General features: G+C 37.6%; 3 protein-coding genes across 6 annotated transcripts; 1 reads left to right on the plus strand and 2 right to left on the minus strand.

Moving 5' to 3' along the window:
- Positions 1-3,282: 3,282 nt before the first annotated feature.
- LOC122650283 (dephospho-CoA kinase-like) lies at positions 3,283-4,915 on the minus strand. Its single transcript, XM_043843659.1, has 3 exons — positions 4,635-4,915; positions 4,363-4,508; positions 3,283-3,955 (listed from the first exon to the last, which is right to left on the minus strand). Exons 1-3 carry the CDS (start codon positions 4,740-4,742, stop codon positions 3,496-3,498), a joined length of 714 nt encoding a protein of 237 aa, XP_043699594.1. The 5' UTR covers positions 4,743-4,915; the 3' UTR covers positions 3,283-3,495.
- Positions 4,916-5,815: 900 nt separating this feature from the next.
- Positions 5,816-16,517, plus strand: LOC122650280. Of its 4 annotated transcripts, none has more exons than XM_043843653.1 (8): positions 5,816-5,831; positions 6,987-7,078; positions 7,226-7,294; positions 7,418-7,588; positions 7,862-8,032; positions 8,156-8,365; positions 15,307-15,395; positions 15,846-16,517. In XM_043843653.1, exons 2-8 carry the CDS (start codon positions 6,994-6,996, stop codon positions 16,509-16,511), a joined length of 1,461 nt encoding a protein of 486 aa, XP_043699588.1. In that variant the 5' UTR covers positions 5,816-5,831; positions 6,987-6,993; the 3' UTR covers positions 16,512-16,517. The 4 variants fall into 4 exon arrangements, with proteins under 4 accessions (XP_043699588.1, XP_043699587.1, XP_043699586.1 ...); XM_043843652.1 differs by lacking the exon at positions 5,816-5,831 and adding an exon at positions 6,657-6,675 and having other exon boundaries at positions 6,978-7,078; XM_043843651.1 differs by lacking the exon at positions 5,816-5,831 and having other exon boundaries at positions 6,871-7,078.
- A 1,343-nt stretch (positions 16,518-17,860) lies between these two features.
- LOC122650285 (ER lumen protein-retaining receptor A) lies at positions 17,861-23,980 on the minus strand. The gene is made up of 6 exons (XM_043843660.1): positions 23,791-23,980; positions 23,380-23,645; positions 20,644-20,759; positions 18,725-18,798; positions 18,575-18,638; positions 17,861-18,213 (listed from the first exon to the last, which is right to left on the minus strand). Exons 1-6 carry the CDS (start codon positions 23,879-23,881, stop codon positions 18,177-18,179), a joined length of 648 nt encoding a protein of 215 aa, XP_043699595.1. The 5' UTR covers positions 23,882-23,980; the 3' UTR covers positions 17,861-18,176.
- Between the last annotated feature and the right edge of the window lie 332 nt (positions 23,981-24,312).

Genomic DNA, 24,312 nt, shown 5'->3' on the forward strand with positions numbered 1-24,312 from the left:
CCAGAAATGTTTCCAAATCATTTCCTTGGTTGCTTCATTGAAGGTTGCTGATTGTTTTGAATGCTTATGGATCAGCAACAATGAGTTGATCTGAGTTTTGGGTCTACCTATATTTGCGCAGCTGATAGGTATTTTTGTGAGTAGTATGCATTGACTACATATATTTGTATGGGAAGTTGTCTTGAAATTATTCAAGTAACATTGTAATTGCAAGTGTGAAAATCAAATTGGATGATGTGTTGTATTACTAACTGATTAGTGAATCCTGTGCAACTGATTTAGACATCCTTGACTCAAGCATACACTATTGAGACTATGAGTGGACCTGATGTTTACATAAATGGACTGAATGTTGGTCTGATCTGGACTAGAGGCTGGTAGTCCGACGATCCTACCTTGATAGACTGAACATGTACTTAGATTTTTTTAGAAAAAACATAAAATAAATCCGACACTAACACAATGGATATAAGGTGCTGGTTCTCATATCCGGTCATCCAGTGTCTAACTCTCCTCAATTAATTGGGTAGTCAAAATTGGTCAATTCAGTCAAAGCTCTTGAAAAATGTCAACCAAGATGAAGATGCTTACAGGCTAGAAATTGACTATGGTGATGTGAACCCTGTTCCTTAGGGGTTGCTGAAAACTGAATTGAACTGAGGCTCAGCAAAATTGACTGCCAGCCCCATGGCAGATTGATGAGGGATTGGTCTGAAACTATGATACAAACCATCCATTACCAGATCTGCCCGTAGCTGATAGAACTAACGATGTATTTAATTTTTGAACCACGTTCCAATCGTGGATCCATTTTTGAAATTTTGTTAAATTGGGTGGGGTTAAATTTTCCTCACCAAGAACACAAATTTGTGAGTATTGCAGCTGCATGGGTGTTAACAAGGGAGGACATGGTGAGGCAGAGGTAAGGGACTTCTCCAAGGGGTCCAAGGATCACTGTCATTGGGCAGTAAATCACTAGTAGCTTGGACGGATTCTGTTCTGCTGGAACCGAAAAAGGTTGATGTGGTGTGGCCTTCTGAATGTATTCATACTCTCTTTGATATAACAATGTGATTAACAGTTATTGTAATTTTGTAATTAAAGTAGAGAGTAAGGATATTATAAGTATGATATGCATGTAACTTGTGTTTTTAACAGATTCCAACAGTGTTGAAAGAAGAAAAAAGTTTCAAATGAACATAACAAGGAACTTGAAAAGGTAATGCATAGATCAATCATATGCAATTTTGGAAGCCACCATGGCACCCATCTGTGGGTCTCCATTTTTTTTCAGATAGGTGAACAATTGGATAGGCTTGTTACTTCTCATACAGGCCAATCTTGGCTCTGAAAGCCATTGTAATCTCTATCTCCATCCATGACTAAATGGTGTAGAACTGGACTTGAATTCTCTCAGCCCTGTCGCAACCCATCCATCATCTGCTGCCATGTATTTGATGCACTTTAATTAAAAGTGGGACTTAAAGAGTGAGTACCTGATAGATGTAATATAGTTTTAATATCATGGCACTGGTAATGTTTAGATTCATCATTTTTATCATGAGAAAAACATTGATGAACTTTGTGGATTCAAATCCATCTCGAATCTCGACAGCTTAGATTTCAGCTCAAAACAAGCAATGGAAGTAAGCAAACAGACTAAAGGGTTTTCTTCCCCGTCACTATGCCTAGTGAAGTATAATGCTTCATTATTTGCCACATGACAGTACATGGGTTAGTCCATGTGATAGATGACCTATGTATATCTCATTGACCAAATTTTAGTCCTAATTAATCAAGGAAAGTTGCTGTTCAAAGTTTTATTAAAATTACCAAATTGTCATCAAATGGAGATGAATATATAATACAAAATAGCATCATTTGTAGTTTTAGCTACTTCCTCTACTCATTTTAAGCTGAAATTGTACCAATGAGATCCTTATCTAGTCCTCTATCACATGGACTAACCCATGTGCTCTCAAGTGATAAATAGTGAAGCGTTATACTTCATTAGGCATACTGATGCCTAGAAAGACCCTTCTTTAAATATTGAAACCTACAGGCATTTTCTTCATAGATTTTGAGACTTTGGGTACCTTTTGAGGGACTTTCCGGCATCTTAAAGGCTGAAACTTGACCAACGAGGTCTGTATGAGGTCCTCTCTGACCACCACCCTTGTTTGCTAATTTTAGAGTCTAGATGCAAAATTTTGTATTGGCTCACAAAATTCTGACATAGGCATGAGTGCATGACCACTTCAAATCTCCAAATCAAGAATCAAGGAGGGCAATGTACCTCAGTGAAACTTAAGTGGAGGAAAAATGAAGCTACTCTTTTATGCTAGAGTTTTAGTCCCAAACCAGATAATGCCTCATCATCTGACTCGTATCCAATTGTGATTTCATTATCAGATAAATCTGAGACATGCAATTCACCTCACTGCAAATCCTCTTAAAATTCAATTTATCAAGTCTACCATGACTGATGCAAAACAAAAGAAGCATTTATTGAATTACTAATACTGAACTACGAATCTGCTCAAAGGTCATAAGATGATAACAGGTGCACTGTGTAATTGAAGGAGTAAACTGAAGGTGTAGTAATCTCAGTTGAAAGTGAATTTGCTGATCGAGAGGTGCCTCTGATTTTATGCCGAGGAAAGTACAGGTGCATTGTGTGATTGAATGAATGCCTAGTAATTTTATTTCCTTGGTTTCCACATAGCATTAAATGAATGCCTTGTTATCTTAGTTCCTTGGTTCAGTCAGACATCACTGAGAGAGATGATCAAAGAGTTCGTCAATCTGTCATGTCAACATCTTTGGCTAATAACAGAATTCTTATGTCACCATGCTTGTTTATTTTTCTGGACACAAAAAACTTCCTACTTTTACATTGAATGACCACATTTTATTAAGTTATGAATGGTGAGATCAACTACAGAAAGGGCATCCAAGTTGGCACATGAAATTATTGTTAACACAAGTTTAGGTCCCTTTTCATTTTAGATATTCTTCTTGTTGAAGCTGCTATAGATCTTTTTTCATAGAGAAGCTTATGGATAAACCGATTACAAACAAATATAATGAGTCAAACATCATGGCTTGCTGTTTGGTCAGGAAATGATGCCCATGCATAGACAGATACTTGGTTTTTAGCATATTTGTGCTGGTGAACATTTAACCGCTTATGGATATTAGGATTTCCCCCAAGCCCCTTAACTGAAAACCTACAATTTCCCATAAGATTTAGAGATACAGTGTCAATGGAAGAAATTTCTGTGTTTCTCAAATACAAAACATATTTGATGGCATAAACCTGAAATGTGTTTTCAACATCCCTACTGACCACCTTTTCCAACTTGAGAATAATAGTCAGTGAACACATTACAGGAGACATTAACAGGTTTCAAACAAATATATAAGTCAAATAATGATGTTTTTCATACTTCCATTTTATTCCACCTAAGCACTAATTATACAAGAGGATTGTCACTATTGCTTTGTCCCATCATTGTTAAATAGGTTCCTGCAAGCAACAACAGCCACAACTACAGAAACAAGAGTCAACAATGCACCATGTCCGGAAAGCGCAAATTCAGTCCATGTTAAGGGCCCAGTGACCTGAGCAAAAACCTGCGAAAACTGTTGCTTCATTTCTTCATGCGACCCTGAATTATCTATCACTATGTTCGCTTGTGTCTTTTTCCAATCCAGAGACATCTGGGCATTGATCCTGTTTCTAGCCTGCTGCTCAGATATTCCATCTCTAGTCATGAGTCGTTGGAGCTGTGTCTCAGGATCAACCCATACCACGATAATGGGCTTTGACCACCGATCCATCCTCTTAGCCTCAAACAGCAGAGGGATGTCAAGAACTATGACCTTACATCCCTTGATCCATAACTTAAAGACCTCCCAGAAGATGCCATAGGAAATGAATGGAGCCAACAACCTGAGAGCAGGTAACAGGAACTGAATTAAGGATGACTGCTTATTCTCAAAGCTGCTCTTTCTTATTATTTCTTTCCTCCCCCTTACTGGTGGGGGGGGGGGGGTTGGTTTACACTGAAGGCATAAACATGTTCTCTTCATTGTTCATTACAGTTGTATTGCTCCTTCAGTGGAACACCATGACTATTAAAGCAAGACCAACACTGACTCTTTACCAAGTTAAGTCATAGGCATGCTTCTCCCTATAAACACATATGGATAATGAATTGGAAGAGATATTTTAAAATGTTCTTAAAGAGAAGGTACTGATATTAAGTTACAGTAATTGGAATCAAATTGTACAAGGAAAGAAGCCAATTGGAGCACCATGGCTCGGTAAAGTGCAGTGAAAAGTTTATTATTGCATACCGATTAAGAAGTTGACGCTTGTCAGGATCAGAGAATACAATTTGCCCTAAATGTGCCCTGTCAACTTCTCCATTCTCTTGTAAAATGTCTGGCCCAAATGCTGCCACAACCCTTTTCCAACCACCGGTACCTTTCTTCAGCACATCCTGTGAACAACCCAGATTTATGATGTACCCTTCAGTCCAGATTTGGGTGAATTGTGTATCTATATATTACTGAGTGTGTGTGTGTAGAGAGAGAGAGAGAGAGAAAGAGAGTAAAGGAATACATACACGAGCTACAAGGTCTGCATCTACAATAGGAATTCCTTTCGCCTTAAAAAGATTAGAGACAGTACTCTTCCCTGAAGCAATCCCCCCAGTTAGACCCACAATCCTCATTTCCTATTTCTATTTCCTGGAGGAAGAAGTAAACGGCACCAGTCGTCCAGACGTTGAGTCCCAGGACAGTGATGGGGCTGGTGTCTTCTCTTCTGACAGGATTTGCTCACCACAAGCAGTAACTCATCTATCTTCTTTGATCTTCTTCAACTTTCTATTGACTAAACTAAAAGAAAAATAAAATTTAAATAATTCAATAAACGAAGAATGACATTGATCTACATGAGAAAGATTTGAATGCCAGGGTGGGAATCTGACACAAGAAATTGACTCCCTCTAAGTGGTTAAACCCCAAACTTCTGCGACAAGGGGTTGAATCCAATCCTTATTTTGCGTCCCATTCAAAAAATTAGCCTTCTCTTTACCTTGAATTTTTGTTGCAAAACCATCAATGACAAAAAGAAACCCTAAGAATAAATAAATCAAGGGTCAACTCCCCCCCCAAAAAAATAGTAAACGAGTAAGGACTTACCAAGAAGATAGTTCAGAGACTCGTTGGCTACCGTTGCAATCAACTGAGATTCTGGGAACGAAGACTTGCCACTGCTATCAACTTGGAACAGAGACGGATAAAAGGAAGGAGGAAGGGGGCTCAAAACACTTACATGGAGACTCGCCGGCCTCCGCCGATATCACTTGGGAATGAAGACGGGAAGAAGAAGGGAGCTATAAATACCCAATATTCAGGAGATCCTCCAAAACCAGAAAAACCTAGAAGAAGTTGTTCTTCACTCCCGATTTGGGGATTTTGGGTCTGCGGTGTAGTTTTAGTTTTGGTTTTGGTTTTGGTTTTGATTTTTGATTTAAAGTTTTTTAACCATTTTATACGTCTTAATTCGGAAGTCTTCGTTAAAAACAAATTTCGGAAGTCTTTAAAATACACGAATTTATACGTACATGCACATGTATAATACACATATTTATAACTATTTATGTTTAAAATCAGGCTCGTCCATCTTCAATGGTTATTTGCCAATAAATTGTTCTTTCTGTCTGGTTCCATGATGGAGAGAATAGCAGGGTTTCATAATTGCTAGGCCTTGGTTATTACATGTCCTATGATCCGTTTTAAGTTTGTTGAATTGAAGATACAATCAGTTGTGATCATCTTGTCTAAGGATCCCCCCACCATCAAAAGAATAAAAAAGAATAAATATCATCCACCTCCCCTCTGAGTATCTATAATATCAAACCCCTCTTCTAGGTTGTGAATAATGACAATGCCTTCCACTACTTTTGAAAGATCCTATCATGATGATGTGGCATTTACACATATTAAGCTCAACTCCAATAGGATTTGCCTAGTGATGAAGTACAATATTTTTAAAATTCAAAATTTCACTCCTATCGAATGCCCCACATGTGCATTCTCATTGAGCTCTGCGTTGATTCAGGAGCCACACAACCTGACAACGATGAGGGTGTATAAACAAATATATACATATAAAGATCACTACTTGGTGGTGTTTCTTACGCCCTCTCACAAGGCACCGTGAGATTATGTCTCTGCCCCTGGATAGATACCAGGGGTGCTCACCCATTGACCCAAACGCACAAATAGAGATCTCTTACCCATATATATATTTTTTTAATATAGTTAGGTCACAAGGAGAGTAGAATCACAACATTGCATGTGCTTGTTGGAGTGAAGATTTTTGTTTTCTGACCAATGGACCACTGTTCAACAAAAAACCAGTCTTAAATCTTAATCGGATGTTTGAATCATGATATGAATGTCTTAAGACAGCCCGTGTGATTTTCTTATATTTTCTTGGGTTTTCCGGTCGAAGCCCGTGGACCGTACAACATCGTCGAAAGTGAAAACTAAAAGGGGTTACAGCCTTTACAGCCTTTACACATCATACTGTAACTGTAAGAGGGGAAGTGGAGATTTATTGTTTTCTCACTCGCCATCGCTTTTTATCGGGAGAAGGTCGTAATGGTCTAACGGAATCACATTATTTCAAAAGCGCCCTTTTCTTTGGTTCCTGCCCATCAGATTCCATGGGAAAGCCATTTCTTTTAGTTTGAGAAAAAGATCATTTCTTCAAAGTAAACAATTAACAAAGACCAATCTATCATTCTGATTCTCAGTCTACCAAGCTATCACTTCTTCAGCTACTGGACAAAGCAAAGAAGCCAAATGAACCCATATGCTGTGCTTGAATTTTATCTCATTTAGCGTTCATTTTAGTCTACTGAGGTCCTTGGAAATAAACCCTTTCGAAATCTGCTTATTGGAGTGAGAGTCATGAGAAATTCTTGGTTTTTCATGATTTTCTTAGTACTCTTCAGTTTCTATATCGTTCAGTTTCGAGCTGAAGCTGCTCCGGCAGGTTATTCTCAAGCCACTCCCCCTCCCCCTTCCTTTTCTCACATCTTTCTTGATCTATTTTGCTAATCGACAAGCTACTTTTCTGCCATTGTATATTCTTCTGTTTTGTTTTGTTTTGTTTAGTTCTCTGTTTTATTTTTTTCTTCAGGACCCTTGATAAAACACTTGTCTTCCTTTCTCAAATGGACGAGGTCTTCCCCAAAAACGCCCCAAACAGGTAATTGGGAAGAGAGATTGGTGATATCCGCTGAACCCAGATGACTGGTTTGCTTATATTTTAATGGGTACTTGCCAAACTGAGTATGTGTGTGTTTGTTTGTCTCTTTTGTGGTTGTTTCAACAGATGGAAATGTTGTTCAGTTTGAGAATGGGTATTTGGTTGAGACTGTCGTGGAGGGAAACGAACTGGGGGTCGTGCCGTATTCCATCCGGGTTTCCCATGATGGCGAACTCTTTGCTGTGGACGCCGAAAATAGTAACATTGTTCGGATAACTCCGCCTCTATCACAGTGTAGACCTGCTATTCTTTCTGCCTTCACAGTTTTACTTAAAATTTTCTTACTCTTTCCATGGTGATTGCTTATAATTCTGAGCACTTAGAACTTCATTATGTGTTATAGGCGTCAGATTGTGTCTTCTTATTATTCTTTTCATCAACCCTTTTCAGTCTACTGCCCAACAGTTTTCACTTAATGGATCAGTTGGATATTCATTTTATAGATGCATGACTGCCTGACATACATTCGTTTTATAGCATTTTAGATTTGGGGGGTTTGTTTTGCAGATAGCAGGGCAAGATTGGTTGCTGGATCATTTAAAGGTTACTCGGGGCATGTGGACGGGAAACCAAGTGATGCTCGTTTTAATCATCCAAAAGGTGTTACCATGGATGACAAAGGGAATGTATATGTTGCAGATACCTCAAATCTAGCTATCAGGAAGATAGGAGAAGCAGGTTTTTGTGGCTCTTTAATGATAACTAGTTTAAATATGTTCATGAAGGAAAGCAGTGGATTTTCTAGTCTTGGGGGTGTTGTCCTCTATAGAACGGTTATGGAAGTTTGGTAACTGTTTGCAGGTGTTAAAACAATTGCTGGGGGAAAATCAAATGTCGCAGGGTATAGGGATGGCCCCAGTGAAGATGCAAAATTCTCCAGTGATTTTGATGTGGTGTATGATGGGCGTACCTGTTCCTTGTTGGTTGTTGATAGAGGAAATGCTGCTATTCGACAAATCTCTCTCCAACAAGAGGATTGTGATTACCAGTACAACTCCATTTCTGCTACAGGTTTGGACCTTGGAATTTTTGTCATTAGTTAGTTCCCTAATTATGTGCTGAAAGGAACATGAACTCCCTCTTATTCAGATTAACAAAAGATACAAGAAACATATCCACGGTTGTACAAAATATATTGCTTTTCACAAGGGTAATACTTATATGTGTTTCTTCATCAGCTATAAATCTATAATGTCATCTAAAAGATATGCATAATTGCAGTGCTTATATTCAAAGTTAAATGAGCAGACTAGCAAGGTGTGACTTGATATTTTGAGTGCCTTGCAAGCTTCACATGCTAATTAGACTCTTGCAAAATTTTACAGGACAATCGTGAGATCCAATCGTTATTGAAAACAAGATGTTGGACAATCAATAGATATATCCGTATAGTGAGTTTTTTTTTTTTTTGATATTGAGATGTCTTGAGTAACAAAGTGGGAAAAATAGAATAAAAAAAGTGCTTCTAGTTAAATCTAGGTGTACCTCCAAAAGGTGATGAAATAAGGAAGAGCAGGTTGAGATGGATAAAGAAAGTTGTCGTCAGTCATCCGTATTGTTGAGAAGTGTTGTCTTGTAAAGTGGGAGGGACCAAAAAGTGTACGGTTAATGGGAGATGGTTCAAGGCAGACAGATCAAGGGAAGATATGACCTTGGGTGGAATGGATTTATGGAATTCGATTTGTGTAGCCAGAACTGCTTGGAACATCAAAGACATTAATGTTAATTAAAAGATATTTATAGGCTGATGATCTGATGTTGATGTTCCTATATAGTGTCTTAGTGTATTTATAGCAAGTAATAGAACGGTCCTTGTAGGCAGCATTTGACCATATTTACCAATTGGTGAGGCTAAGATATTCCTCTATATCATTCACCTGTGCATGTGAATGTGAGTACTGCTTGTTTCAAGATTCATTGGGGGGGGGGGGGGTTCTTGATTGGTCTAATTCTATTCAAATTATGCCCTCGACAATGATGAGTTGAATGCAAGGTAACTCTGAAAGGGCGAATTGAAAACCACATTTTCTGATTGTCATGAATAAGCTAGTGTTGGGATTATGAAGAGTAGCTTCTTACAGTGTTGGACTGTTGGTCATGAACCCAAGGTTTCTCCAAATATTGAAGCTAGGCATCTACTGTGCTCTTTTTAGCTTTTTCTTGACTCTTCAAATTAGTTATACTCATAAAACTGCAATCCAAATCTCTGTTTTGAGGGGCACATTTCATCACAATTGAAAGACGACAGTGTTCTAAGAAAAATGAATATTGAGCTTATCATGTTTGAGTTCACTCTCACCTTACTGATTCACACCTCTGCCTCAAGGCCTAAACAGAGCCAGTTATTGCTAGTGCTATGACTATATGTAATATAGCAATGATAATTGCTATATTAATACAATATAATATAATTATGATATAACTTCACGAGCTAGTTATATGCAACATTGAAGCTATATCAATGCAATATGATATAATTATGCTAGTAATGACCAAGTATGGGAAAACCAACATATGATAAACAAATCAGAGGATATAATACAAACATATTCATATAAAAAAAAATAGACATAAATCAACATAAACTCGTGAAGTCTCAACAAGGCGTGCAGTCGCCTTGGACCCAAGAAAGAGCCTGGATGCCTGGACGATGCCTTGACAACTATGCTGATTACATTTTGTTGATGATTTACAAATATTCGGCATATGTTATTTTGTTTTTATATTTAAGATGCCTTTGTTATGATACTGTAACATTGTAATTCTAACCAAGAGCCACCAATTCTTGATTGATAATCGTTTTACCTTTTTAACATATACTGTACTTCCTAATATTTTTCCAGAATGAACTTGGTGTTGAATGGATTGGTTGACATTCAGGTGAGATAAGACTTGAGAAAAAAAATTTCTTGTTTGAGTTTTCATAAATTTGAGAACACTTCAGAGATCCCTCCACCAACTCACTGTTTGCATGCTTCTCTCCATCAGTTGAGTCGGTGGAAGGCTACTTGACCTAGCCTTCAGAGAAGAATCAAGTCAAAGAAGGGTGCTGTACGATCAGCTCACAAGCCTATTACTAAGACCTGTTATTATGCTTTGACGTGGTAGTGCATTTTCTTGCTGGGCATGCTGATCCTAGGATTTTCAAGTCCTATCCCACTTTGGAATTTTTTAACAGTTTACCTGGGTGGATTGGATTACATTCAGGTGAGGTAAGACCTGAGATCCTTTTCATAAATCTGTTATCAGCTTGGTTGCCACACCCCCCGACCTTTTCCGTTGTTCCCTTTATTTAATAACTTTAGAGATCCTTCCATACTCAAGTAGAGACTGAGTAATGCAATCTGCTTAACCTAAAAAGTAGGTTCAGATGCAAACCACAGGTAAGGAATGTAGGACACAATCTTAGGACCAGAATAGTGAGATTTTTAATAACTAGAGATGGACCGATCTGATGGCCTTGAAAACCTGGTTGAGTAGCACTATAGAGGAGAGGAATAATCCTTCAAAGTTTGGCTTCAACAGATGAATCTGGAGATATGGCAGTGATCAGCAAGGTTCCAAGTTTCGGTTTTGAACATGTTTCAACCAGGCTCGAAACCAAAAATATTTCGTGAAAACGCAAAATTTTGGTTGAAACATGGAAGGTTTCGGTGGATGGTTTCAAGGCCCAAATGGCCAAATTAGGTCTAAAAACTTCGAGGGAACACTATTTTAGGCCCTTTAAACATTGTGGAACCCTTATATTGTAAAAAAACACAGCTAAAATGGTAGTTTGACTTCGGACCCTTGGTTGGTAGTATACGCTATATGCAAGAAAATCATTTTTTTTTCATAAAATTTAAAAAATATTTTAAAAACAGTAAATTAAATCCGACTCCGTGAAGACTGAAGATATAGATTTGCCTATGATGTCTAGCATATAAAAATTTGAATGCCTACCACCAAGTATTTATCCAATTTTTTTGCAAAATTTCATTTTTGGAAAAAATGATGAACCTTCAAAAAGTTCCACAAATGCAGCAAATCGTTACTTTGAATCTTGCACATAAGTTGTTTCACGCTTGTATGGGAGTGATTTGGCAAAAAATAATAAAAAACCAAGTTTCCACAAACCATAGAATCGAAACCAGCGAAACCAACGAAATTTTAACCCATTTTGTTCAAAACTATACATTTTATATGAAAGGTTTGTATTGTTTCCGAAACCACTTATCTCATCGAAATTTCGAGTGAAACATTGCACTTTTTATTTATTGCATGGAATTTCTTTTTGACATCTTACAAATTGAATGGCGAAACCTTGAACATTGGTGATCAGAAAATAGTAACTTCCATTAGTAATTGACAAGAAATAGTAAGTATGCTCAGAATTTAGAAAACAGTCAACGGAGAAACATTCAAGAAATGGAAACTGAGTTTAGAAGCCTGCAGAACAGTGTTAACAAATTAGAAACTCTACTATATATAACATGGAAACTGAAATTTAGTAACTGGACTGAGAATCTATTGGCACTGACGTAGGTGACTTCAGTTAAAAGAACTAATCCCCATCTGTTGAATCACCACAACGGGGCTGAAGCTGCATCACCACAGTCCAAGGACAACTTCACACTAACCCAAAGAGCCAAAACCCAAATTTCTCAATAACTCAAATCATTGGAAGTAGCGTAATCCCTACTCTTTTTATTTATAACTTCAATGAAATAAGCAAAACAGAAAACCCCTATGTATGGTAGGGAGAATCCCTTACAACTTAAGTCTTCTTCAAAATAGAAATTATTCTAGAACTTTAACAAAATAGAAAGTACGGCTGGAATGTAGGACATCAGTAGTAAAATAGTAAAATAAAGAATACAATTTACTAAAAATAGAAACTAACATGAATCCCGTGTAGGCCTTAATCCCAAATATTTGGGCTTATAGAAGTGACCCATTACAATAGTAAACAAAAAAAACTAGGCATATGGACCCATATAACCCATGGACAACAACAATAACATAGCCTTATCCCAACTAAATGGGGTTGACCACATGGATCCTTGCTCTCCAATCTGCTCTATTCGAAGTCATACATGAAACGAGGCCTAAGCTAACCCATTGGACACTCAAAATTAAACATATTGATCCATTCTTGGTCTAGTCCAGTGACCTGGTTTGCTGCTGGTCTTCTATTTTTTTTTGAACTGCATCACTGGGAGTAAGATTTTCAAGTACCATCTAACCTTTGGAGTTTTTAACAGTTTACCGGGGGTGTGGATCAAGTCTGCTGTTATCCAGGAGCTTTTGTCTTTCCTTCTTTCTCTCATTAACATTAAGTGAGCCCACTTTTTGCTGGCATTTACCACATCTTGTAGGATAAGAGATTTTGGAGCATTCATTGATGGGGAAGGTGATGAGGAAGGGGGTTGTTGAGATGAGTTTTCCTTAATCGTAGAAAAGGGGAACCTTATTTTTTGGGTAACACACTCTGTAGAATTACTTAGTGGTTGGATTAGTTCTTAATCTCTTATGCATGAATACAGCCGAGGTACTGTGTCAAACATACCCTAAGCATCTGATGATTTATGCAAGACTTACTACTGGATCTATAAGAAATGGAGGAAAACAAATAAGGGATATTAGTAGCTCCAACCAGTTAAATTATCAGAGAGAAAAGGTTAGGGTACAGGAAAAGAAATGGCGACCGTATAGCTATTTCCTTTGTTTTTTCTTTTCTTGCTGCTTGCTAGGTGTCTTAGAAAAGGATCCATGTAGCCATCCCCATTTAGTTGGGATAAGGCTGAGTCGAGTTGAGTTGAGGTGTCTCAGCACTCCTAAGTACTGGCCAAATGTCTAAAACTAGTCAAAATAGGTGGTGTTAGTTTTTGGTACTTCAGCTGTGAGGAAGTTTGGAGATGAAATCTCATCCTGAGAATCAGGGCATATAGATTAAGGGAAGCAGAGGTAAGAGGGAGAACGTACTAGTAGTCGTGACAATCACACAAATGAGGGCTTTCCTTTTGTGACTATGCTAGCCTATCTTCAGGTAATCTAGAAAGCCGACATGTATCTTCAGGTAATCTAGAAAGCCGACATGGTTATTCATTCTACCTAGAATCTAGATCTTCATTTCACATATGACTATATGAGCTCTATAGCATTGCAGTCTTTGGATGTTGGTGGCTCTGTTACCTGGACGCTTCAAATTATGAGCTGTATCCGTGTCCGGCACTTCATGTAAGCCAATAAGAATGCAAGAAATGGGCTGTTAGCAGTACCCAAGTTATGCCTTTTGCCTTGTACCGTTAACATAGGTCGGTGGTTTTATTAAGTTTGTCACTTTAGTCATTTATGATCTGAATATTAGTTTTATTAAGTTTGGCTACTTGTAATGCCTCTATATTTTATACTGAAAAGCAAAAGAGGGAGTTTTGGGGGATCGATCGGGCTCTTTCTTGCAATCTTTGCAAACTGATTTTTCCTCCTTTTTTGTGTGTGTGTATGGAGGGGGGGGGGGTTGGTGGTGTTGGTAAGGGAGATTTTTATTGAATTTCCTTGCAGCTGTTCTTTCATTAAAGCATTGTTGATTGTCACTTTTGCGCTTTGTGAAATTAAAAAGTACCTTCTTTATGAGGCAGCTTTGCAGATAAGATTGTTCTGATCCTTTGGCCTGTTGTTCTCAAGGAATTCAAAGATTCTAGATACTTTGATTTGTGACAGGTGGATATGCAAAAAATTCATGGATCTTTGAAATGCAGAACCTTAAATTCAATAAAAGTCTACGGTGTAGTTTATACCTCATATTCTAACCTGAAATTTGGATTACTGCAAAGTTTAGTTGGTACACCTCCTCTCAATTACCAGAAAGACATTCTTTCCCTCCAATCAAGTAATGGTTTAAAAACAGTGTGCCAGTGTGGTGCAGTTAGCATCTGAACCATGCTAATTGAACAGAACTATTTTTACTGGTAGTCTTTTGAGACCCTCTGTTGAATTTTTTTTCTTCCTTTAAGTGGAACTTTTTGCTTGTAGTTGGACTTCTAAGCTCATAATTATGTCTTGGCGTCAAGAGGAATTGTGATTATATTCAAACCTAGTTGGTTGCCTACAGGAAAAACACGATCAAGGTGTACATATACTGACATGGCTATGCATCAGGTTTTTAAGGTCGCTTGCTTACAGCTTGTGTCCATTTCTGTCACTGCCACTTGTTTGTCCTTTATATAGCCTAAAAATGTTCTCTCTATTTGTAAATGGTGTTCCTGAATACGTAAGCACTTCCATCTTTTCTACCATGGTCCTATTTCCTCCTTGGTAGCAAGTAAATAAAGACGAACTGTCTAAAGAATTAGATAAGAGTGAGAATGATGTTGAATGCATGACTCGTGTTACTCTTCTTTAGTTCCATGGTCAGGTCATGATGAATAACAACAACTGAAGAAGTCGAAGAAAGAATAAGACTTGTGGAAACAAAAAATAGCTGGATCAGAAATTGCAATTGTTGGACATGGCATGTGCTTACATGTAGGAGCCCACTTATTCGTACTTGCTCTCTATGATTTCACATTTGTCATGAGGATCAGAATACCAGAAACAAATCTTTAATTCTCCTGTGGAGTGTGATTGCAAGTTAAGTGCTCATTATTTCATTTTCTCCTTGATTGATCATGACATGAGTTATGTTTGATTAGTAAATTGATCTTTCTTACCATCTCTGGCCCAAGCATTGTAGCAGAGTTAGTTCATGTGCTATAGTATTATGCAAATACAATGTACACAATATGAAGATCGGCTGCTTGAGCTTTTGTCCCTAACTTCTATATCCTCGGTGCTCTTTATCATGGAAAGCTTATCACTAAAAACAATCATTTAAAACCAAATCAATTATCAACTGAAACTCTGATTGTCTAGTCCTGCTGCCGGTCTAAATTAAATGCTAATTGATATTTCACTTTGATCCTTACTAGCAGATGTTATGCTTGTTATTGGTGCTGTATTGGTTGGATATCTATCATGCATGCTTCATCAGGGATTTGGACTTTCCGTCTTGTCAAGATCGGTAAGTTTCACATTTTGCTATTTCTTTAGTACTGTCTTTATCAATTTCTTCTAAAATTGAGATTTCTAATATTTGCAAATTTATTTCTAATAAATATCACTACAGCCAAAATCTTGGTAAAGTATTGTCGTCATATGGTTTGGGACTGTTTGGACCACAAGTCTGTTTGTCAACCATCTTTACTGATCTTTTTTTGTTGGGGGTGGTGGGTAATGGGTTAAATGATCTTTATTGTTTTTACTACTGGCAACTAGCAACTCTGAATTTCACTAAATTTGGCTTGCCTTTATACTGGATGTGTATGAAATATGCTTTTAAGAAACCATTGAAACTATGAACATTTTCATGGTAGCTCAAGATGCAAGCTGTTTAAACAGAAATATACATTTTAATTGGTTACTCTCCCTGTATCTTCACTCAAACGTTTAGATCTTGCATCTATTAATGCAGCAACAAACCTCAGAGAGTGATCTAAAAGATGAAGTCACCTCCGAGAAACCCAGTCTTATTGTGGAGAGCCTGAAAGAAGAGCCAGATGCCGGATGGCCATCTTTTGGAGGTCTTATAATTGATTTGTTTAAACTTGCAGTGGTAGCACTGGGTAGCATCTTTCTTTATTTCATACCTGTCAGTCTCAGGTTCAGGAAGTCCAAGAATAATCTTACTCCACTTAAAGATACTCTTGTAATGCCTGAGGATAGAGCTGAACCTCCATTAGTACAAAAGCAGAGAAGTGCTACGCCTCTTTCTGAAACACGGCATTCCCCTTCTCCAAATGCAAGCGGTGATGGTTATACACAACATAAGCTCCAAAAGAGTAAATCAGCAGCTCCAAGGGATCCTTCTTTATCAAGCAAGCATCGGTCTTCAAAGCGACAAGAATATGCAGAATTCTATGGATCGGCTGAGGTTCCTCCATATAGCCAGATTGGTTCTAAGAGCCTGAAAGAAAGAAGCAGGCACCGTCATCGTGATAGAAGCGGGGAGGTGGTTTTTGGAGCTACAGGAACAGAACCGAAACCTGTGGAGATTAAGTCAGTTGACTATGCTGATCCAAAGTTTGACCATTTCAATATCAGGAGCAAGTATGGGTCTGATGATGCATTCCATTTCTGAGTGAGCTGAAATTCATAGGTTTTGATTGAAGCTTAGTTTTGTACCTGTTTTTCTTTCTTTAGGCAGTATGTAGTATGTACCATGCAATTGTATCTTCTTTTTGGATTTTAAACTTTTGATGGGGAAAGTACTGAGACTTCTGATACACCATACACCTACATCTTTAATACTCGTGAAGGTACATTGAAATGTCCCGATAGGATCTATTGAAACTTAGGAGTTTGAGGCTGAGTTGAGCAATGCTATGTTTGCAGATTTTGATCTTTTACCTCATTTTCATTCTCTGATTTTTTTTTTATCTTTTCTTTTGTCAAATCATGGATTCGCAGTGTGAGTTTTGGATAAAAGCAAATCAAATCGTTTAAATGGGAACCGATGAACTTGGTATTAAAATTTGAAATCAAACGTGGTATAATCTTTCTTTTCACTTTGATTTTTTGCACCTATAACAATTGGCAGTTGATATTGGTTTTCTGCCTTCACTTTGTTTTCTATTTCTGAAATATTGGTTGAAAGTAGAAAGTAGACATTTGTCGGATCAAATGTACTACTATAATCAATTGAAAGCTTTTGCTTAAGAATTAAGATACCCCATTTGATATGGACTGGAAATCTTCTATTTCAAAAGTTGGAGATTAGGCTTTGGCCACGTAAAGGGAAGAAAACCGATTAGGAACCGATTATAATCAGTTTCGGTTTGGCCACTTGGTACTGATTAATATTCGGCTCATTCTCGGGTAGTTCATTATATCTTGAAGCAAACCGAATTGAACAACTTGAAACCGAACCGATTTAATGCCAAGACTTAGCCTAAATGGAATTAGGTGAGGTGACAATCTTGACTATGTGGATATCTAGATAGTGGTCAAGATTGGTCACATGTCAAATATCTGATAGATTCAACCATAAACTCTATTATGTATTGGCATATTCTTTTGTATTTTAAATGAGTTTGAGTTTACCTCAATGGGTATTTCTATGTAAATCGGTATATAAGAACTAATTTCTATCATGTGACAGGTGTGATGGTGCTGAAAATTTGTGGACAGTAAACCCCAAGGTCCATGCTCACATGCCAAGTTTCAGCTGAAACAAGCTTTTTTAAGTTCAAGGAAAAACCAACTCACAAGGGAGCAGCACAACAAGCCAAACTAACCACCACCAAACCCAAACCAACACAACACCCACCCCCCCCCCCCCCACCAAGAGAGAGAATGGACAAAAAAAAATAACTTTCATAATATGTTAATTTGAAATCCATGATGGAATTACTCAGTCCTCACAAACACTAATTAATGATGTTAACTAAATCCCATTTTCACGAAGTGTTGCAGATCCATCACAGTACCTATGCAATGTAATGAAGTTTAAGGGACAGCCATGTTACACACTTCAAAGCTATCCCCTCCATATGAAGAGGGGTGTTTTGGTACATCTACAAATTAGTGTGAGGTGCATCAACCAATCTACTACTATTTCCTTGGTACAAATGATGCTTTTATCCTCGTCTGAACTTAACCTGTATCCTTCCCTGCTATGTGCAGTCTCCAGAAAACGATACAACCACAACACCTCAGAAACCCAAAAGTTAGCCCACAAGCTTCCAAACCATCACATATCTGTCATCATCAGTAACGTGTAACACAGTTGGCATTCTCAATTGATTCAAGCAGGAAGCTGAAGCTTTGCGTTGTTCTTCCAGCTGCAAAACAATTGAATGGAAGTTAATTCTCACTTTTGATCCCAACTTCAAGAATTCTTATTCAAGTGGAATCGGCAACAGAATTGGTCATTGTCGATTCCGATTTGGCCAGGAATCAGCCTGAACCCTAGAAATCAAGTACAAATCGGCTTGGAATAATATTCTGATTCCTCAAGAATTGGCACTCTAATTTCGATTCCTAAAACCAGTCAGAAGTGAGAAGGGGCACAAGTTCAACAGCAGCCCACTATTTTATGCCCAATGTGGCAGAATCTGTAAAATATTTCCCCTTCTGCGCCTTTTACATAAAGACAAATGGAGCCTAAAGCACAATGAAATATTTTGCGTATTGATTATTTACCTCAAAAAGTAATAATAGAAAAAATCAGCATAAAGAGCTGTCTGGACAAGACCAGATATGACGGCTGCAATCCAATTCATAAGAGAAGAGTAAGAATGTGCATCATTAGTTGTATCAAACATATTAAACTATATGTATTATATAGCTTACATAGCCATCGAGTGAAATGTGGCTCTGTGAAGTAACGGTAGATCCAATTAAGGATGTAGAATGCACGATAAGCCCTGCAACAAAAAAAAAAAAATAAAACACACTTGGATTAAACTCAAGAAAAAAAGACTTCTATTCAAATATATTACCAGGACACAACTGGGGATCAGATCTAGGTGAAATAGAAATGATCCACAGAGCAGGCTTTATTTTCAGTCCAATGGCACCATTTGTAGTCCTTTCACTCCTCTAAGATAGATAGGCCGAAGTCATTCTACACAATGCTGCACTAGGGGAGATAACCTGTTCGAAAGGTCTAGGCTTGACAGGGATTTTAGCACAGGACATATCTTTGTGATGAACTTCCTTTTATTATTAAATGTAGTCTTTTATTGATAAAGGAAAAGAAATGCATAGAATAAAAAGAAATGCATAGAATAAACACCCAAATAAGCCTGAAGGACCCTATGACTGAAGCAGAAAAAAGGAGGGAAAGAAGAACAAATAGGTACATTGAATCAAAATCTCACTGAACAACAAAGGCCAGGAGACTCACTGTTAGCAAGCAAACAAGAAGATTATCCAATCTCGGCAGCCACTAGAATGAGGTTTTTTTTGGCCTTGGCATGAGCCTTTGCTAAAAATATGCATAACTTTGCAATAGGTGTGATAACTGGCTTCCAAGTGTTTACCAAAAAAAAAAAAAGAGATAACAGGCTTCCAAGTTTCAACTTTGGTACTCCAGTCCAAGTAAAGATTAAACAACTTAAGCATGTCCATTCGTAACCAAGATACTAAACGAGTATGGGAGAGTATAACCAAAGTTTGAACGTCTACACAAATGATTCGGACATGAAAGTGCTCTTTGTAAAGCATAAACAATGAAATGGAACCATAGTAACTCTTTAGTCGTGCATATGTAAAACACAAGTAGAAATGTGTTTCATCAAAGCACGAGTGTTGAGACATACCCTCTGATGCACACAGGCACAACATGTACCATATACGAAAAAGTACAAATGTAAAATATATGAATAGAGTGCCAGACATGCAAATGGAGTAAATATACGTATAACCATTCAATATGTCAGAAACGTGTCCTACTAAATACTAATAGATGAGAGAATATCACATCATGTGGAACTTCTCAGCATCCTACCCTAAAAATTTAGAAAGCTTACAAAAAGTGGGTGGTATAAGAAACTACTGGAATCTCTGAACCGGCAGGGACCACAGAATCGATCTCCCAATGGAGTGGAAGGTTTCCTCATTACAGCCTTGCACTGTCTAAAGCCATAACGGATCAGTAACTCGTGCTAACAACGACATTAAGGTAGAAGGAGAAGCACTTGGAAATTTGAGTACAAATTAACGATCAGTTGAAGTCCTGGTTAAAATTTTGACTGAGCAAAGCACAATACCCCCCACCCACCCCAATCTCCCACTGACACCCATGGCTTGAAACAACGACATCCATGACTGCCCAATTAGCTCTAATTTCTGCATATGTACTGGAGACAAACTTCCACCTAATAATTTATCAACCCAAAAAATTAATCACTGACCAGCTTTTTCTATCTGAGGAAAAATCATAAAATTAACTTTTAAAATCAATTCCAAATATAAGTATTTAAGAACCAAACAACAAAACGAAATCCTACCTAATAGAATCTATATTCATCCTACAAATCTAGACCTGTGCACCCTAGAACTAACACCCCAAACAATAGAAATCAACGAAAATACAAACTCCAGGATGATAACTGAATCTCAAAATGATGATTATTTAATTATAACCACTAGATAACAACAGTAATACATTAATAGTTTCAGAAAAAGATATTATTCACTGAAAGCAATTATAATATTTTTATAAATTCAATTCTACCATACAAACAAGATAAAGGCAAATGCATTACCCAAGGAAGAAGACATATTGGCCCGTTAAATTGTCCACATTTCCACTTCTCTGCAGCAAAACCAGCTGCGGAAGAATTGCAACTGCTTCCAAATATATAGAGAATGCCCAGAAGATCTGCGACAGAATCATAACTTACATGATGGGTTAAACATTCTATATAAATTTAGTTTTTGTAAAAAGACATGAGGCAAGGACTAATGGGTACAAAATTAAAACCAGAGTGGTGAAATGATTAAGAAGCTGGTCCACACACACACACAGAATTCAAATTCGAAACATCTACAAGCATCTCCAGATCGCATGAACAAAAATCTGGTCTCTTAGGGTACAAATAAATGTCCGACATGAAATAACAGAATTTTGACATCAGTTTCTGCTTCTATGGAAGAAAATTCAAAAGACTTAAGGAATTGGCAGTCCTTCAATCTGTAGTTATGTACAAAAGAAATAGAATTCTATTAACCTCAATTATGGTTCAATTTTGGTATGAATCATCAACCAGTATTTTATGCATTTTCACCTCTTTTCTTTGCCCATAACTCATAAAGAATGGTTCTGACCTAATGAATGGCCAAACTTGTAAAATTACAGTTGAGCTCTAAAAGTGTCAAAATTAAATAATTTCTCTCCAAAGCATGCACTGGGGAGATATTTGTAAAATAACAATGGCCTTCACCCGCCCAAGTGGCCAAGTTGACAAACCTCCCTCCCATCCTGTCTTCAGTCCTTTTAGCGACTCCATCCATCCCAAATCTCCAAATGGTACAGACAGTCATGTAAGAAACCAAAAGGATACATTGGATTAGTTTCAGTCTATTCGGTTTTGGGTACTACTACACTTGATCCAAGTTTGATTACAATCACATGGCTGGTTTGGTTTGAGACCCTAACTTTCTAATTCTGTCCTTTGTTACTAATTTGGTTTGTGAGTTTTTGAGACTAGTAACCTAGTCTTACATTAGAAGACACCCTTTTAGGCACAAGTATAGCAATAAAAAGAGGGTAATTCTAACCATCTCCCAAAGAGGTGACCACTAGATTAGTGACACCCTCAGTGCCTCGGTTAAACATTACCTCCATATCCTACGGTGTATTTGAGTGATCCTGTAGTAACATTAGCTGTTGAAAGGTCAGCCAAATCCAATTGCTAATGCACTACTTGTCTAGCAAATCCCACATATATGATTCTCAAATTACCCAGTCTGAGCAGTTAGTATCCCTTCCCTCCAACCTCTTATTTTGAGAGTTGTCCCCAATTCTCCTTAAACCAATTTACTCTTCCCCTAGGTTATACAGGGTATTATTTTAGTCTGTTTTGCATTTCCATTTTCTTATTGATTTCTTTTCCCCTTCACCAGTGATTCACCTCTCTAATCATACTAGATGCAGAAAATGCCTCATAATAACTGACAACACCATTAAAGCAGCCACTTGTGTAGGGCCAATCAAATGTTTCATTGGTTGTTTCACCATTTGCAGGATATTGCAAGTTCTATGCACAAGTTTTCTCAGTTCTTTCTAATTCACATGAATAGAAGCCTTTCTTTTCTTGAGTTGCAGAAATATGCAATAGGATAAAGAAGACCGATTGAGAAACTTGCATGGAGCTGGCTATTCACTCACTTTTTTCTGCTAATGTGCAGCTGCGAGGAGCCAACTGGTTGTTGGACCAACCTACGGTGTGTTCCGGCGAAGCGCCGGGTTGTTGGTAAGGAGCGTGAGTGGGCGGCAATCAAATGTTTCATTGTCTGTTTCACCATTTGCGGAATATTCAGAGCCAAAAAAGAATCGGTAGCAGGTGACAGGGCATCACGCCCCAAGTACTAGATAACATGAAAATTTATAAAGTCTGGGGATTAATTATACTGGTTTTCATTTTCTAAAGGACAAGTGATCAGATGAAGAACATCACTTAGACAACATCTGAGACACCTGAGCAAAATTAAGTGAACGAAAAAATAATGGATAAGTAAAGTAAATTCAAATCTAAGAGACTGTAAGTGGCACTTCAAAATTCATTCAGAACTGTGGAGCCTGGAGACATCATAAGCTAGTTCCCTTCTATTACTTATACACAAATTGACTTGAATAATAAAATTAACAAAATTCTAGGTTACAGCAACTCCGTCCCCTCTCTCTCTCTCTCTCTCTCTCTCTCTCTCTCACCCCCCCCAGCACACACACACACACACACACACACATAAAAAAAATTCTTATACATTTTTCGTGAAAAATCTGAAGAGATCATATAAATCCAAATTCACAATCATGAGCTGTAAACCCTAAGAACACAATAACCTCAAAATCCAAACTTACCAATCCAAGGATAATAACATAACAAGTTCCCGAAACATGAACTCCGAAGCAACTATTAAGTGCAAACAACTTGTTTTTTCAGAAACTGACATAAGGAACAGATTCATTCATGCGTCCTTAAAAGGTTTACACATGGCGTTGACCTAGTAAAAAGAACTTGTAGGCTGAAAACTTGAAATGCAGCAAACTCATTACAAACGTTTCTGCATGTTTGTTAGAGAGCGGGAGAAAATAAAAATAAAAATAAAACGAAATTAATTAGAGATGAGCCAAACCCCACCCACCTACGATACAATTATACGACAATTAATTAGAGATGAGACAAGGAAAGGAAGAAGAAAGATTAATCTAAGTTTTAATCCACTCAGCCACTTAAATTTCAAATGAGGAAGTAATCAATAGGAACAGAGGAAAATACCTCTTGTAATGTGAACTTCTCGTGAACGAGAAGCCCTAATATAAAGCACCCCAAAACAAGAAAATAATGGCGGAAGGTGTCCAGCTCTTTGTCATAAGACCGCTTAACGACACGATGACTCCGCATACACCACACGATAGCAAGAGAACTCGCTATGAATACCAGCTTCATCACAGTATTATAAAGAGAAATAAAATCCGTGAAGAGATCTAAGTACCGAGCCAGAAATACTATCGCGTAAAGCTCCTGCGTTTTGAGCGAAATCCCTAATCTCCAGAAGAATGTTAAAAAAGCTCAGCTCCACCATTACAACCAAGACAATCTCAATACAATTAAATACTGGAAGAAGAACCCACTCAACAGGCCAAAGCGGAAGAAGAAGAAATGAAGAAGTCGTGTTACATTTGTTACCTGAACATGATTTAGTGGCATAGATTTTAAGCAGCAGTATCACAATACTGACCAAATGCATCACATCGCCTACAAATCGAAAGATATTCATGGCTGAAAGGAACGAACCGAGCCGTTTGGTTGCCCTAGATTCCTGGACTCAAAGAAGGAATGAATGCGAGGGAGGGACCAGAACGAGCGAGCGACAGAGAGAGACGGAGAAGGGTGAACACGTTACACATCTTTTTTTTTTATTTTTTATTAGGAGAAGGTTCTCTGAGCAAATGGGCATGGATTCATGGAGGAGTGCACGAAGGAAGTATAGTTTTTATATATGAGGGTAGTAAGGTAATTTCATATGAAAAGGAGATAAAGGTCCAAAAACAAAAAAGGTTTGGTTTTAGGTTCGGATCAGTCTCAGTGTGTAAGCAGGGATTTAGTATCGTATTCGGTATCGGATCGGATGGATTTCCCCCTGATTTTCATTAAAAATTAGATTTTATTATTTTTTTTAATTTTATAAATTCTATTTGCACTTAGGAA

Source organism: Telopea speciosissima, chromosome 2, assembly GCF_018873765.1.
Source record: "Telopea speciosissima isolate NSW1024214 ecotype Mountain lineage chromosome 2, Tspe_v1, whole genome shotgun sequence".
Lineage (NCBI taxonomy): Eukaryota > Viridiplantae > Streptophyta > Magnoliopsida > Proteales > Proteaceae > Telopea > Telopea speciosissima.

Coding starts and splice junctions, on each gene's coding strand:
- LOC122650285 (XM_043843660.1), bottom strand. CDS start 23,881: ATGAATATCTTTCGATTTGTAGGCGATGTGATGCATTTGGTCAGTATT. Junction 20,760..23,379: donor AGAAGTTCACATTACAAGAG/GTATTTTCCTCT, acceptor ATTCTGTCGCAG/ATCTTCTGGGCATTCTCTAT. Junction 18,639..18,724: donor ACATTTCACTCGATGGCTAT/GTAAGCTATATA, acceptor ATTGGATTGCAG/CCGTCATATCTGGTCTTGTC.
- LOC122650283 (XM_043843659.1), bottom strand. CDS start 4,742: ATGAGGATTGTGGGTCTAACTGGGGGGATTGCTTCAGGGAAGAGTACT. Junction 4,509..4,634: donor ATGCAGACCTTGTAGCTCGT/GTATGTATTCCT, acceptor GGTTGTTCACAG/GATGTGCTGAAGAAAGGTAC. Junction 3,956..4,362: donor AAGCGTCAACTTCTTAATCG/GTATGCAATAAT, acceptor ACCTGCTCTCAG/GTTGTTGGCTCCATTCATTT.
- LOC122650280 (XM_043843653.1), top strand. CDS start 6,994: ATGAGAAATTCTTGGTTTTTCATGATTTTCTTAGTACTCTTCAGTTTC. Junction 7,079..7,225: donor AGCTGAAGCTGCTCCGGCAG/GTTATTCTCAAG, acceptor TTTTTTCTTCAG/GACCCTTGATAAAACACTTG. Junction 8,366..15,306: donor CAACTCCATTTCTGCTACAG/GTTTGGACCTTG, acceptor CCTTACTAGCAG/ATGTTATGCTTGTTATTGGT.